The 15,152-nt window shown below is 49.3% G+C and overlaps 1 protein-coding gene across 1 annotated transcript in view; it reads left to right on the top strand.

Moving 5' to 3' along the window:
* The window catches only part of LOC124472351 (disks large homolog 1-like), a 59,546-nt gene that overhangs the window by 2,740 nt on the left and 41,654 nt on the right, over window positions 1-15,152 (top strand). Inside the window, exon 3 of the mRNA XM_047027138.1 lies at window positions 1,876-2,132. Coding sequence (XP_046883094.1) covers window positions 1,876-2,132 — 257 coding nt within the window. The remainder of the gene's footprint in view (window positions 1-1,875; window positions 2,133-15,152) is intronic.

Below are 15,152 nucleotides of genomic sequence, written 5' to 3'. Positions count from 1 at the left end.
ACAGACAGACAGACAGACAGACATGCGCACACACAGACAGACAGACAGACAGACAGACAGACAGACATGCGCACACACAGACAGACAGACAGACAGACAGACATGCGCACACACAGACAGACAGATAGACAGACATGCGCACACACAGACAGACAGACAGACAGACAGACAGACATGCGCACACACAGACAGACAGACAGACATGCGCACACACAGACAGACAGACAGACAGACAGACATGCGCACACACACACACACAGACAGACAGACAGACAGACAGACAGACAGACATGCGCACACACACACAGACAGACAGACAGACAGACAGACAGACAGACAGACAGACACACACACACACAGACAGACAGACAGACAGACAGACAGACAGACAGACAGACAGACAGACAGACAGACAGACATGCGCACACACAGACAGACAGACAGACAGACAGACAGACAGACAGACATGCGCACACACACACACACACAGACAGACAGACAGACAGACAGACAGACAGACAGACAGACAGACAGTTTATAGCTGTCCTCGCCGGGAAAGCTGTGAAAAAAATAAAACACTAGGCGGTCACTGTACAGGCTAGAGATGTCTGAACATTATTTGTGAAGGGAGGAGGGCGGAGAATAATCTGTCAACATTCCTTTGAACACCACTATGAACTACTAACACCACACCCCAGATTAGAATAAAATACCAATGAAACAAAATAATGGGATAGAATACTTTGACTGTATTTGTAAACATGGTAGATCAAAGGTGTTGTTGGCAGCAGGTTGCCGACCTGTGTAGGCTTGTACTTGTCCTATGTTCTCTATTTAGTCTGACGGACTCATCTACATGTCTTTCACTTTATAATACAAAGAGAGTGGGGATTGTAAGGGTAACGAAAGCGATATCAATTTGTTTGTTTACAAGAGCACCACCTACTGCCATGGTCAGAAAATATCCTTTGAGGCCGGAGAGAACGTTGGCCGGAGAGAACGTTGGATCACGGTGGCGCAAATGATTTTAAATTCTCGCAAATCGTTCAACCAAACATCACGGATACCACTGCACATCCTTCAGTTATGAGCCAGACACCTGCTATGTGTCAACTTCATACAATACCCGGTTCTTAATATAATAGAGCCACAGACAGACAGACAGACAGACATATATTTCTGCCTTTTATAGTTAGATGTACATTTACACAGCTTCAGTGCCTTCATACGACCAACATGCCTTGACTAGTGCTCCAACTGAACTTGCATCATAACGCAATTCTCCCATCGAGCCCTTTCCTGTGGGTTTGTGTGTGTGTGAGCGAGTGCGTCTGTGTGTGTGTGTGTGTGTGTGCACGTGCTTGTGAGTCACACCAGGGTACCCTGCCCTAGTTCTTTCCTCCCCAGCCTATATATAGCCTGGCTGTATAGTATAATATACTGTGGGCAGGGCCGTCTGACTGCAACAAGGTCCTAGCTTGTCTGGGGAAGTGTGGCCTGAACACTCCAGCCTCAGATCACACCCTCCTTGTCTGCTGCTGTCGTCTCCTATACCTAAATATACTTCAGTTTCACCTGTGGTCAAGCACCAGGTATAACCAAGTCGTTCAGGTTGTCATATTTATACCAGACTAGATTCTCTCTCGAATCTAACTATGTCTCACCTTACATTTAGTCATTTAGCAGACGCTCTTATCCAGAGCGACCGACAGTAATTACAGGGACATTCCCCCAAGGCAAGTAAGGTTAAGTGCCTTGCCCAAGGACACACACCGTCATTTTTCACAGCCAGAATCGAACCGGCAACCTTCTGATTAGTAGCCCGATTCCCTAAACGCTCAGCTATCTGACTCCCAACCTTCTGACTTCTCCCAGATATCCAGGAGTATTACGAAGTGACCTTATTGGAGAGCCAGACATGTGGAGACCCAGCCCAGAAACCAGAACCAGGTGTCCACCAAGCAGCACCTCGACTGGACTCCCCTACCTTCCGACCACAGCCTGCTGCACCTCCAGAGGATCCTGGTGCCCCAAGCCCCCTTGCTGACCTGCCAGATGTCCCAAACTCCAGCCTCCCCAGCACCGCAGTCACCTCCCACAGCACTTCCAGCAGCCTTGCTCCAAGCACAGAGGTGAGTCTGGTTACTCGCCAGTACTGGTCACCCGCCGGCCCTCTCTGTCACCCAACGGAGAGACGAACAAGTGAGGTTCAGTTTTTAGTTGTTAAGCATAGACGGGTCCATGTACCCACCCCAATGAGGCCAAGCTTTTAGGACAGCAGGTAGTTGGTGAGATGGAAGTCGTATTATGTGACCATATGTCAAAATAAGTTCCATGTGTAGATAAAAGCGTCTAAAACATGCATTATCAAAACCATCTTGCTTTAATCCCAACGTTCAGAAGTATCACGGCATGGAGCAAAACCAGGCTGTCACTCTTAGCTCCTGAACCAGGCTGTCACTCTCAGCTCCTTAACCAGGCTGTCACTCTTAGCTCCTGAACCAGGCTGTCACTCTTAGCTCCTGAACCAGGCTGTCACTCTTAGCTCCTGAACCAGGCTGTCACTCAGCTCCTGAACCAGGCTGTCACTCTTAGCTCCTGAACCAGGCTGTCACTCTTAGCTCCTGAACCAGGCTGTCACTCTTAGCTCCTGAACCAGGCTGTCACTCAGCTCCTGAACCAGGCTGTCACTCTTAGCTCCTGAACCAGGCTGTCACTCTTAGCTCCTGAACCAGGCTGTCACTCTTAGTTAGCTCCTGAACCAGGCTGTCACTCTTAGCTCCTGAACCAGGCTGTCACTCTTAGCTCCTGAACCAGGCTGTCACTCTTAGCTCCTGAACCAGGCTCTCACTATTCTTAATCGCAGCCTGTAGTTCACCTTGGAGCCTAAGACTCCTGTCCTTCTCTGTGAGTTCAGAAGTCTGCTTGTCGTCTCTTGAATTGAGAGATGCCGTAAGACAGGCTCTAAGAGATGTGAGACAGGCTGTGAGACAGGCTGTATAACAAGCTGTAAAACAGGCTGTTAAACAGTAACGCCACAGATTTAATCTCAAAACAAACGCAACAGTATTTTCGAGACATTATTCTCGCATCATCATACGATTGTCCGTGGCAGTGTACAAGTACATGATGCGGCTCGATGATGCAGGGCAAGCACGCAGTCTAGAATGTTCTCCACATCTCTCACGTTTGCGATATGGTGGAGAACAGCTTGGATGTAAAATAGTAAATATGTAATGTGGGTGGGGAATACAAACCACTATCAACCACTTGGCGATTGGGCAACATGCATCTAAAACGGATCATTGGTTAGAAATCAAGCCTTGCCACCAATCCATCTGTCTCTTAGAGGCTGGATAACGTGCATACCGATTTTTTGGAACACTTGAACTCTTAATATCCGTGTCCCTTGCCTGCAACATCCTGGCCTCACAAATAGCGCCCTCTATAGACCAGTTTATATACGCATTAATCGGATGGATGTTTCTTCAGTTTTTCAGTAGAACTTTTGGCGCTTTGTTATTGACATGAACGACACAGCCCTTTGATGATAAACATTACTGCATTTCTTGTCGCACAGTCAAAAGGCTGTCCAGCGATTTCATGCTGAGGCTCTTGCTTAGGGCCCCCCTGGGCCGGTTGCTTCGTTCGTTATCCACCCATGCTTGAGGGGTGCAGTTTTTTGTTGTTGGTTGATTAGGGATGTTAAGATAGCGTCCCTGCCCCCTCCCGCGTAAAAAAGTTGATAAGGTTGATAAGCTATTCATCCTCGACTTACGCTCATTGGGTCTCTGGGTGCGCTGCGACTCACCGGGTGCAACAACGGCAGCCTAAGTGAATGGAGGAATTCAATTCACTCCCGCTATCCACCGATTAAATTATAGGATGCCTGATTGACCTCTTCATCTACTTTGCGTCTCGCGCTGCGTGGTATGAGCTACTGTTGCTGCAGATGCGTTGTTTCCCACGCGCTGTCTAGAGGTTGTTTTTTGCCGCTCGTGAACTCAAAGGTGCCGTGGATGACAATGAGATGCTGAATAGAGGACTGAGGCTGCGGCGGTGCTTGGGAGAATGGACTGCATCTGTATCGTTACCACCAAGGTAGGCTTCATCGGAGTGTGCCGGACCGGCTTCAGTGCGTTCCGATGTGTCTCGCCGGTATAAAGCGCGCGCACTAAATACGTTGATTTGATTCGTTCGATTAACTAGCCTATATCCACATTACACTTTAGTGAAGTTTCGGGCGGTTGTATCGAACGATGAACCGTTATTTTGTGTGAGAAAGATGTTTTTCTTTCTGTAGCCTGGTATTTAAAAAAAAATGTAGTCGATGTTATTAATGCAGGTTACTTGTTTTAAGTTTTGAGTGCATAGATAAAGCGCAAGCCAATAAATCAGATGACTAAATTCTAAGCAAGAATAACCATCATATACCACAATGGTAAAAGTAGGTGATGGTTCCAGAAACGGCTCTTGGGTTTAGGTTGAGACTACCATGGAGAATGCAGATGAATCTGGGTTGATAGGACATCCCCTTCAAAGGGGCTTGACTGGCCTCCCTTGGTATGAATAAATACTTTAACAGGCTGGCAGCATCAGCACTGTCACATAGGAGTGTGTTCAAGCCTCAGCTAAGCTACACACACACACACACACACACACACACACACACCCGCACACACATTCTAACACACATCAAACAATGTATTTTTTGTTTGTGTGTGTCTACACCCTGTACTGATCCTGAGTTTGTCTGTAGCCTTGTTCTGATATTCTTCTGAATGGGAGATGAGTGAGTGGGAGGGTTGAGTACAAATGGGTTAGTCATGTTGGGTGAGTAGGAAGAGACGGCACGCACGCACACACACACACATACACATAATGTAAGGTGGGCTGTTGAATCACAGCTCTTGTAACCGCTACGCCAGACTGTCATCACTGCAGTTAATCACACAGAACAGTTTACTTAGGTTCACACACACACACACTCACGTGTACGTCATGTCACACACGTCAGTCGCACGTACGCACTCTGCTCCTGCACACACACAGCAGGGCTGAGAAGCCAGCACGGAGGGAGTCTTGGCGGAGGGTCAGTGAACCTCTTTCCCGCACGCGGGTCCCCTGCGTTCTGCAGCCGCCCTGCTGTGAGAGAGGGGCATGACAAACAGCTGGATGTCCTCTTCTCTCCCCAGGCCAACAGCTACTCTTACACACACACACACACACACACTCTCTTTCTCTTTCTGCCTCTCTATCTCGCTTCATCACACTATTGCTCCTTTCCCCAATCTTTCTCTCTCTCTTTTGTTCCTGTCTCATTCTATCCTGCTCCTTCAGACTCCTGTCCTGTTTTCATCCTCTCTCTCTGCCCCCCCCCCCCCCCCACACACACACACACACACATCGTCTGTAGCGAGGCAGCGAGGTGTCAGTGTGTCAGGATGATGAGCCAGGATTCCCTGCCAGCAGCAGCTCTCTCAGAAATGACCCCCTAACCCCCCCCAACTCTGCTGAGGAGCTGCCATCTACCCACCGGCTCTCACCATTCGGCTAATCAGCCGATCCAGTCCGGGGGCCGGTGGAACCCCAATGAGGGCTACTCCTCTTCCCAGATGGGGGGGGGGGCAGTCCCTCAGACCGTACACCTTTTTTAAGACAGTTGTCTTCAGTCTGTTTCCCGTCACACTTCTCCTATCGCACAGCTCACGTTGTGTGCTCCCCCCTCCTACAGCACGTCGCCTTCGGTCGTGAATTCGACATCATCAATCAATAGTGGAACTAGAAAGTCTGATTCTCTGGTGTCTTTTCCTTCTCCCCCATGTCCTGTCCTTCCCGTGTGCGGACTTGAGTATGGGGGCAGCCTGTCTGTGGGATGAGCTCTCTCCTAGGAGGTCAGGTGAAGTGGATCATGAGCCTGGCGATGGGGTGAACATATGACCTGGTGCTCACTGACATTGATCTGTCAACAAACGCACACACGCATGCGTACACACGCACAGGCAGACAGGCAGCACATTGATAGGCAGGCAGGCAGACAGGCAGACAGACAGCAGGCAGCAGGCAGGCAGCAGATAGACAGGTAGGCAGGCAGGCAGCAGAAAGGCAGGCAGACAGGCAGGCAGCAGACAGACAGACAGACAGACAGACAGGCAGGCAGGCAGGCAGGCAGGTAGACAGACAGACATGCTGTACAGTACACACAAGCACGCACACACACTCACACGGCTTGGTGTCGCATCAAGTCCCGACCCCTGTGACCTTGCAGCTTAGGGAAGTCCCTGTCAGGTGAGGAACTGCCAATAAACGTACACACGCACTGACACACTCACACACACGTACTGACACACCCACACACACGCACTGACACACATTTGAAAAATGTTGTTGTTAGTTTTAGTTATTTAGACACCCTCACAGTGTAGAGAGCGGGGCGTCAGCACAGCCAGTTCATAGCTCAGCAGCTTATTATCATACTACAGACAGTGTTGACTGTCTGGTCAGGTCAAACCAACTATGCTCTCATGTCATACACTGCTGCCAGTAGTTAGGTCACACCCTGGCTTAGTGTGTGTCCAGAGAGGCAGGTATTCTTGGATGTGATGGAAATAGTAACTAACTCCTCCGTGGAAATAGATAATGCCAGTGTGGTTAATCACACAATAGCTTGGTAAAAACACAGAGTCGGAGCAAAGTGTGTGTGTGTTTGTGTATGTGTGTATGCTGTCATGTGTCTGTGTTCCATGGCTGCACAATGATGATGCTGTACCAGATGAGGACTCCCATTGGCTAGCTACCGGCAAATTAGTCCCAAACAGTGATTCCCCACAAGACTGTCATCTTTCCTCAAAGTGTTATAGATGCATGGCGTAGCTTCCCAGAAACAGGCCCCCAAGTCTATCCTTTGATCGGTTTGGTACAACCGTGCTTCAAGAGAGCAAAAGTTTCCTCCTAAGCCTACTTTCCTAAGCCATAAGAGGCTTACCTTCATCCCGTAATTGTCTTTGTGCAGGCAGACCTATTTTGGACCGCCAGGGAGCTGGACACAGCTCGCTGTTCCCCCTGCTATTTATTGTCAAGTGTATTTGATTGTTTTAAAACGTAGTCCGGTCAGCCAGCGGAGTAATCCGCGGCCGTATCCACGATTGGAACTATTGATTTTGCGGGGTCGGGAGGCGGAGCCACGTTGGGGTCACTGCTGGGAGTCGAGTCGTTCAGGGCAGTCCAGAGGACACTGGACAAGCCCGGACGGCTCGAGATGGAACGCAGCAGGAACGCCTCAGGACTCGATGTAAAGTATACAATTTTTTCCTCAGTATCCGTCTTTTGAAGCGTGCGTTTTTGCATGGTAGACTCGGATTTGTGTTGCTTGTGTGAGGTTGTTGGGAAGGCGAAGGCTTGCTCGGGGAGGAGCTGGGTTTAGCTGCTTTGTGCCAGTGCTGTTGTGGTGTGTCTTTTTCAACGGGACCTCAGTCCTTCAGTGTTATACAGCCTCCATTTCAGTTGTCTGGTGTTCATTCCGTGGTCTGATTGGTGTGGCGGGCATCCCCTAACTCTGGGTTTGAAGACAGGGCTGTTTGATTGGGGTCGTGTGTCACGCACGTCTTAAAGATTACATGTACTCTGAATGCAGGGGCATCAGTTACATTTAACCATTCCCTGTGTATCCAATCATCCAACCTGCCCTTCCCCACCTGCCTCTTCTAACCTGCCTCTTCCAACCTGCCTCTTATAACCTGCCTCTTCCAACCTGCCTCTTCCAACCTGCCTCTTCCAACCTGCCTCTTCCAACCTGCCTCTTCCAACCTGCCTCTTCCAACCTGCCTCTTATAACCTGCCTCTTCCAACCTGCCTCTTCCAATCTGCCTCTTCCAACCTGCCTCTTCTAACCTGCCTCTTCCAACCTGCCTCTTATAACCTGCCTCTTCCAACCTGCCTCTTCTAACCTGACTCTTATAACCTGCCTCTTCTAACCTGCCTCTTCTAACCTGCCTCTTCTAACCTGCCTCTTATAACCTGCCTCCTATAACCTGCGTCTTATAACCTGCCTCTTATAACCTGCCTCTTCCTCCCATCCTCATTGCTCTACTGCTACCAACACGTGTATGTGTGGCTGGAACAAGGTTTCCTCCTTACTGATTTATAGTAGTCATGAAGGCACACAGTCTGGGCATAGTCAGTTACCAGAATACAGTATATCAGAATACTGACCCAACCAGAGCCAATTACAGTGCTAGATTACTTGCAATTTCTTCACTTATCGTTCACTTGATTGATCTAATCCAGTATAAATAAACCGAAAGACTCTGCAAGTACCTTCCGCGTGAAAAAACAGAAACATCTCAGTTGTACTTAATGTACATTTTCATTGAGATTTGAAACTATCTTCTACTTCAGCAAATGTCTGCTGTTGCCCCCACTGGAGATGGTAAGAATCGAGTAACCAAACTCCAAACTCGACCAAACTCCCAAAAGGGAATGATTTGTGTCGGTGCTGATCAACAGGTGGACATGAATATGTTACACTATGAAGGAGAAACTGAACAGGGTTAGTCCATGGCGTAGAGTAGAACCAAACTTCTGTTTGAGGGTTGAACACATCTCAAAGGATGTTCTCCTGCTGACATCTGTCTAGCGAGTAGTCATACCAACACTGTGTGTGTGTGTGTGTGTGTGTGTGTGTGTGTGTGTGTGTGTGTGTGTGTGTGTGTGTGTGTGTGTGTGTGTGTGTGTGTGGGGGGGGGGGGGGGGGGGGTCTCTAGTCTTATGACTTTGATATTTTAACTCCAAATCCAGTTGAAACCAACCTAAGCTTGTCAAGAAGCTAATTGATAGAATTAAGTGCGCTATTTAAGGTTTGCCGTAAAGACTTTCAGGTCAGCAGCTCTCCAGGAACAGGGTCGCAAGGCTCAGGTCTTACCTGAGAGCTCGGCGAGTCTGCAAACTCTTTTGTACCACTAGAGGGCAGCAGTGTGTGAATGTTGCATACGTGTGTGTGTGTGTTTCTCTTATAATCATCTATCCTCTTCACGTCCTCTGTCAAAAGGTTTAACAGGGCTTTCCTTGGTACCGTATGCCTCTGTGTCTGTGTGTAGGAAGCATTAGCCATCAGTGTGGAAGGGTTTAGTTACTCATGTGGAATGCGCGCCAAACATACAGTTCCGCCTAGTAGCTGGAAGGGATGGTCATGTGACCTGTAGTATGGCGATGTTTGATAGTCCTGTCGTAACGCAACCCTGGCGTGGGTTTGGAGACAGGTTCACTCTCTAATCTCATATATCTAAATATCCATCTGCCTATCTTTTTATTTTTTATCCGTTTAACCCCCCCTGGCAGAGGTTTCATTTATTTATTTATTTTTTTCTTCTTCAAGCTTGTTTATTTTGGTTGTGACCTACAAATTTGAACATGCAGTCTGTGCCTAGCAGGCCCATGAGCTAGCACTATCTTTTTCACGCTTGTTCGCTCGCTCTCTCTCTCTTGTTCCATCTCTCTTTTCCTTCCTGGCGTACCCCACCATCTCTCTCTCTCTCTCTCTCTCTCTCTTGTTCCATCTCTCTTTTCCTTCCTGGCGTACCCTACCATCTCTCTCTCTCTCTCTCTCTCTCTCTCTCTCTCTCTCTCTTTCGTTCCATCTCTCTTTTCCTTCCTGGCGTACCCTCCTTAGTTGGCACACACACCATGGGGTCTCTGGGGTGTTACACTCTCCTGTGGATCCTAAAGGTGAGATAGGTGAGGGAGGGAGGGAGGGGGGGGGGGGGTGAGGGAGGGGAGGGGAGTGGGGATAAAATGTGTGTTCAGACTCTGACTTGATCTCTTAGAGTTGAGAGAAGAGAGAGTGGGAGAAAGGACAGAAACAGAAAGACAGGTGTGTGTGTGTGTGTGTGTGTGTGTGCGGACATGTGTGTCCGAGGGCTCTCAGTCTCTCACTGTGCTGGGACAGTCATTGTTTGTGTCCAGATGGTTGGCCTGGAGAATGATGAACTGACCTCAATGTGTTCTTACCTCATCTCATCAAATGATACCATACAATACCACACTATTGCATGGTATAATCAAACAATACTATGCACCATTCTGCATCATTGTTTACAACTCAACCCCATTCAATACCTTACAATGTAGAATACCATACTACACCCTGCCATACCAAACTATAGCATACGATATCGTAACGTGGACCTGATTTGGTCTCTCTCTCTCTCTCTCTCTCTCTCTCTCTCTCTCTCTCTCTCTCTCTCTCTCTCTCTCTCTCTCTCTCTCTCTCTCTCTCTCTCTCTCTCTCTCTCTCTCTCTCTCTCTCTCTCTCTGTCTTTTCTTATTTATCTCCCCTCCCTGCTGTTTGTTTTGTCATCTTCCTCCTTGGTGTTCCCGTTTGAATCTCTCTCTCCTCCTCCAACTGTCTCTTCCCTTCGTTAGCATATGCAGGTGCAGCTGTGTTGGTGTCCCACGACGTCTGGTTACCACGGCCACACACGCCGTCTGTTCACCCCGGGGGGTGGGGGGGGTGGGGTGTTGCGTAACAGAGAGACACGGACAGACCGACAAACAGAGAGAGCGAGAGAGAGAGAGAGAGAGAGAGAGAGAGGTTTAAAATGTGACTCAATTGACCCTTCCAGATCCTGTATTTGAGTGTTGCCAACTTTGATATACCTCTAATATTTCATCTTGAGACATATGTTCGCCTCATGCCAGGCTTGGCAACTACATGGAGTTGCTTCAAGGTTTCCCTAAATCACTCTTATAAACGTGCTGGTGCAGGAACGCTGAAGCGTTCATTCCGGAACGCTCTTCAAAATGTTGCGCAACCTTGACACACTTCCCGCCCTTGGGAGGGAAAACCTGCGAGGATAACTTTTCTGCTAATTCAGATCTGATGTGAAAAACCCCACTGAGATAGAAAGACAGGATGAGGTGATCGAACTCCTTTCTCTCTGATGCCTCTTTCCCTCCATTTTTCAGTTTTTCTCTCTCGCTCTCTCTCTCTCTCTCCCCCCTCTCCTTTTTTCTCTCTCCTGCTCTGTGAATCTGATATGGAATCTTTGAGCCTCAGCAGTCAGTGATCTAGATAGCAATGCTGCGTGCTGATTGGCTGAGGAAACTCGAGAGAGAGAGAAAGAGAGAGAGAGAGAGAGAGCGTGATTAGAATCTCTCTACACCTGCACCTTATCGCCATGGTAGCCAAGCAGCATCATGCAGTACCTGGCGTAAACTTCTGAACACCCTGACGAAGCAGTTTACAGGGCAGGTACTTCTTTGGACTGGTTCTAAGGTTTTAGGTGTGTGTGTGTGTGTTTGTGTTCGTGTGTGTGTGTTTGTTTCTTCCCTGTCCTGAGCTGTGGGTGACTTAAGTACATCCTCTCTGGCTCACTGATTTACAGATGATACCTACCATAAATCCTCTCCTCCACTCCTGTGTAATGACCCTGCAACCCCCAACCCCTCCCCCTTGTGTGAATGTTGTGTGTGTGTGTGTGTGTGTACGGTAGGAATGATGGTGCCCTCCTCCAAATATCTATGGCAGAGCTTTTGCTGCAGCAGGTGGAGGGAGAGGAGACAGAGGAAAGGGGAAATAGAGAGTCATTTAAATAAAGACAAATAAACATAGTCCCTTTCACTCATCACTCCCAGCCTTAGTCTCTCTCTCTCTCTCTCTCTCTCTCTCTCTCTCTCTCTCTCTCTCTCTCTGGCTCTTCTCTTTCATTGATCTGGCTGTCTGAGCTTACTAGCAGGGAGTCAGCCGAGCACAGAAAGAGAGAGAGAGACAGAGAGAGAGTGAAAGGGGTAGAGAGAGAGAGAGAGAGAGAGTGAAGGGGGTAGAGAGAGAGAGAGAGAGAGAGTGAAGGGGGTAGAGAGAGAGAGAGAGAGAGAGTGAAGGGGGTAGAGAGAGCGAATGAGGAAGAGGGAGGGAGGGATCGAGAGCGAGCGAGCCTCAGCCACTCTACGCCACCAGGAACAGAGAGAGGACTGCTGCTGCTGCTGTAGTGAATGTTAGGCGCTAAGAACGGACACATAACCCGAGGAGCGCATACACACACACACTCGCACACACAGCCATGATCCACGCAGGTGCACCCCTTTAACTGCGTGCCAACGAGGAGGAGGAGGAGGAGGATGATGGGAACGGAGAGGAAGAGGCAGGGGGAGCTGGCCGGGGGACGACACAGCTGAGACGGGGCGTCGCGAGGGGGGGGTGCGGGGGGAGGAGGGAGGGTCTGGTCCCGGGGCAGCCGGGGACTCTGGGATACGATGGCGTCGCGTTGCGAAGCATGACCCCCAGCAGCGGACAGGGGCGACCAGACGCTTGCAAGCGGTGCCAGACCAATGTTGTGCCACTGTAAAGTAGCTTGCACCAACTCCACCATCTCCCTCATGTTTGGATGCAAGGTAGGTTAGAGAAAGGCATGCCAGGACAGGAGATGATACTGACTGAGACTAGGATTAGAACTATAGCTAGGACTTGGAACGGGACAAGGACTGAGACTGGGACTATGACTATAACTGAGACTAGGACTAGGGCTAAGGCTGTGTTTTCTTTTTTCTGGAGATAGTGTTGAATACTCAGCTGTAAAGGAGGTGTGTGTGTGTACACGTTTCCTATGAAGGACAGGTGACAGAGAGACTAAAGGGACACCTCCTGAAGTTTCCCCGCCCATCATGTGTGTCCAACTGTCAGTGAAGCCACAGTGGTCTTCATGTCGAACTACAGCCATGTAGAGAGCATTCCAGGCTTTCTCAGTGTTTCTGTGTGTGTGTGTGTGTGTGAGAGAGAGAGAAATAACTGGCAGAGCTGTAAAGATAGAGTTTTGTTGGGATGTAAGGACACACACTCACACCAAACCAAGCATGGCTAATCACTGGCTCCTACCTACTGTCATCAGCATGTGTGTGTGTGTGTGAGAGAGAAGACCTCACGGCTGAGGATCCCCCTGCTCTTTCAAACCTCTTCAAGCATGAATAATGTGTGTGTTTACTCTGTCCGTCAGCACACACACACACTCAGAGCCTCACACAGCGATGCAGAATGGGCTCTGAATCCGGTCACGTTTTCCAGCAATGCCAGACTAGAGCTTCTTCTTGACACACTGACACATGACAGGGAGCGTGTGTTTGAGTTAATACTAAGCATGGCAGTGTGTGTGCGTGTGTGTGTGCGTGTGTGTCCCAAGCGGGGGTGGAGGGGATCTGACGTTTAGCCATCATGGTGCTGGGCTGATATGTGTCACACACACACACCCACACACACACACTATGAAAGAGTACAGCATGACTGACTGCTGTTGGCTGGTCTAAATCAAGCAGAGGCAGACCAGCTTCTCTACCCTAGTGCTTCTCTCTGTATGCGGTAAAATACCGTAACAGTTTGAACCCTGAGACGCCGCTCTGCCATGATCTGTCCTGCTCACCGCATCACTGGATCCTGAGAGCGGCTAAAAAATACATGAGTTGCCGTGTAAGTGTGTGTGTGTAAGTGAGTGTGTGTTTATGTGTTGATATCCCAACCCAGTGCTAACCCTAGCAGTGTTACCATAACCCAGGCAGGCGCTGGGTCTTCCCCTGACCCACTGGGTCCTAGTGCACCGTGGGTAATGTAGTTCCAGCTCCGGACTCTCTGTCCCAGCAGCAACAAGCAGCCTCTCCAGCTGATTATGCAACAGCTAGCTAGCTGCTCTGGATCTTCCACACACACACACACACACAATTATACACAATACACGCACAATACACACGCTGGCACACTGACAGTCAGTGATGAGCTAGATGTCAGTGGAGGGGATGGTCAGTGATTCCGTGTCATTGTGAGATGTATGACTGGTAACTCTCTGCTTAGATCTCTGCCTCTAGTGATGTGCTGTGTGTGTGCGTGCGTGTGTGTGTGTGTGCGTGTGCTCAGCAGCTTGTGCTGGGGCCAGAAGGTCACAAGGCTAAGGGGCAGGCGGATTGGACACGCTGCAGCGCGTGTGTATGTGTGTGTTTGGTCGTTATGGGAACAGAAGTCCATTAGCGGTTGTGTCGAGCTGTGTGCTGAGTCCAGAGTTTCTGGCAAGGCTGGCAGATTGGTGTCACTATGATGGGCGAGAGGGGGGAGGGGGCAGGGGGAGAGTCAGGGACAACCCTCCTTTAGGGAGCATCTCTCTCCTTCGTTTTTTCTCCTATTTGTCTCCCTTTCTCCCCACTCCCTCTCCCAGGTCTGTGTTCACGTTGGGCCTCTCCTCAGGGAATCACCGTGCCCTCCTTCGAGTTTCTCTCCTCCCTCACCCCGTGATCCTTCCTTGGATATTTAGTTAGTGTGTGTCTTAGTGTGTGTGTTAGTGTGTGTGTTAGTGTGTGTGTTAGTGTGTGTGTTAGTGTGTATGTGTGTCCCGGTAAACCTACTTCCATATGTTTTTTTCTCCCCGGGGGAACATTTCATAAAATGTGGTTGCAGATACATTGGAGAAGGTGTGTTTGTGTGTGTTCGTGTGTGTGTGGGGGGGGAGGGGGGGTGGGAGGAGGGGTGAGGGGTCTTTATACATCCTCACTTTCACAACAAGACACATTCAACAAACAATTAAAGCCATGCTGGGCATAGACATGGGCTGTCCTGGAGCTAAATACACACACACACACACACACACACCCCACAGACACACTCACTCATACACACCACACACCTTGCTCGCTCAGCATGGTGTGTTTGATGCAGCGACAGTAACATGTTCTCTCCTACTGCTCCGTGTCCGTGTACTAATCCTTCTCAAAGCGTCTCTTTAACTGTGTCGACTGACACAAACACTTAATACATTCCTTTTGGAAGGTACCTGTTTGGAACGCGTACAAAACCATCCATGGGTCAACCTGGTGGCTCAGCGGTTAAGAGCGAACGTCACGCGGGCTAAGGCCTTACCGCAGGGGTATGGGTTTGATTCCAGCTCGGGTCATTTCCTGTGTGTCGTCCCCTCTCTCTCCCTCCCCGACATTCCCTGACCCCACACACTGTCTATCCCAACAAAGCAGAACCGCAACAACAGACTGCGTCTTTAAAAAGAAGCTGGAGAAAGTGGTTTCCATGCTTAAGTAGTTGGTTGTTTGTTTGAAATTATGTTTAGTTAGCTGTTCACTGACCTATTAACTGAAAACTCTCCTCTCTGTTCTCTTCTTCCCTCCCTCCC

This window comes from Hypomesus transpacificus, chromosome 10 (genome assembly GCF_021917145.1).
Source record: "Hypomesus transpacificus isolate Combined female chromosome 10, fHypTra1, whole genome shotgun sequence".
Classification (NCBI taxonomy): Eukaryota; Metazoa; Chordata; class Actinopteri; order Osmeriformes; family Osmeridae; genus Hypomesus; species Hypomesus transpacificus.
The sequence above is the reverse complement of the archived record's forward strand: the minus strand, read 5'-3'. Positions and strand labels throughout refer to the sequence as shown.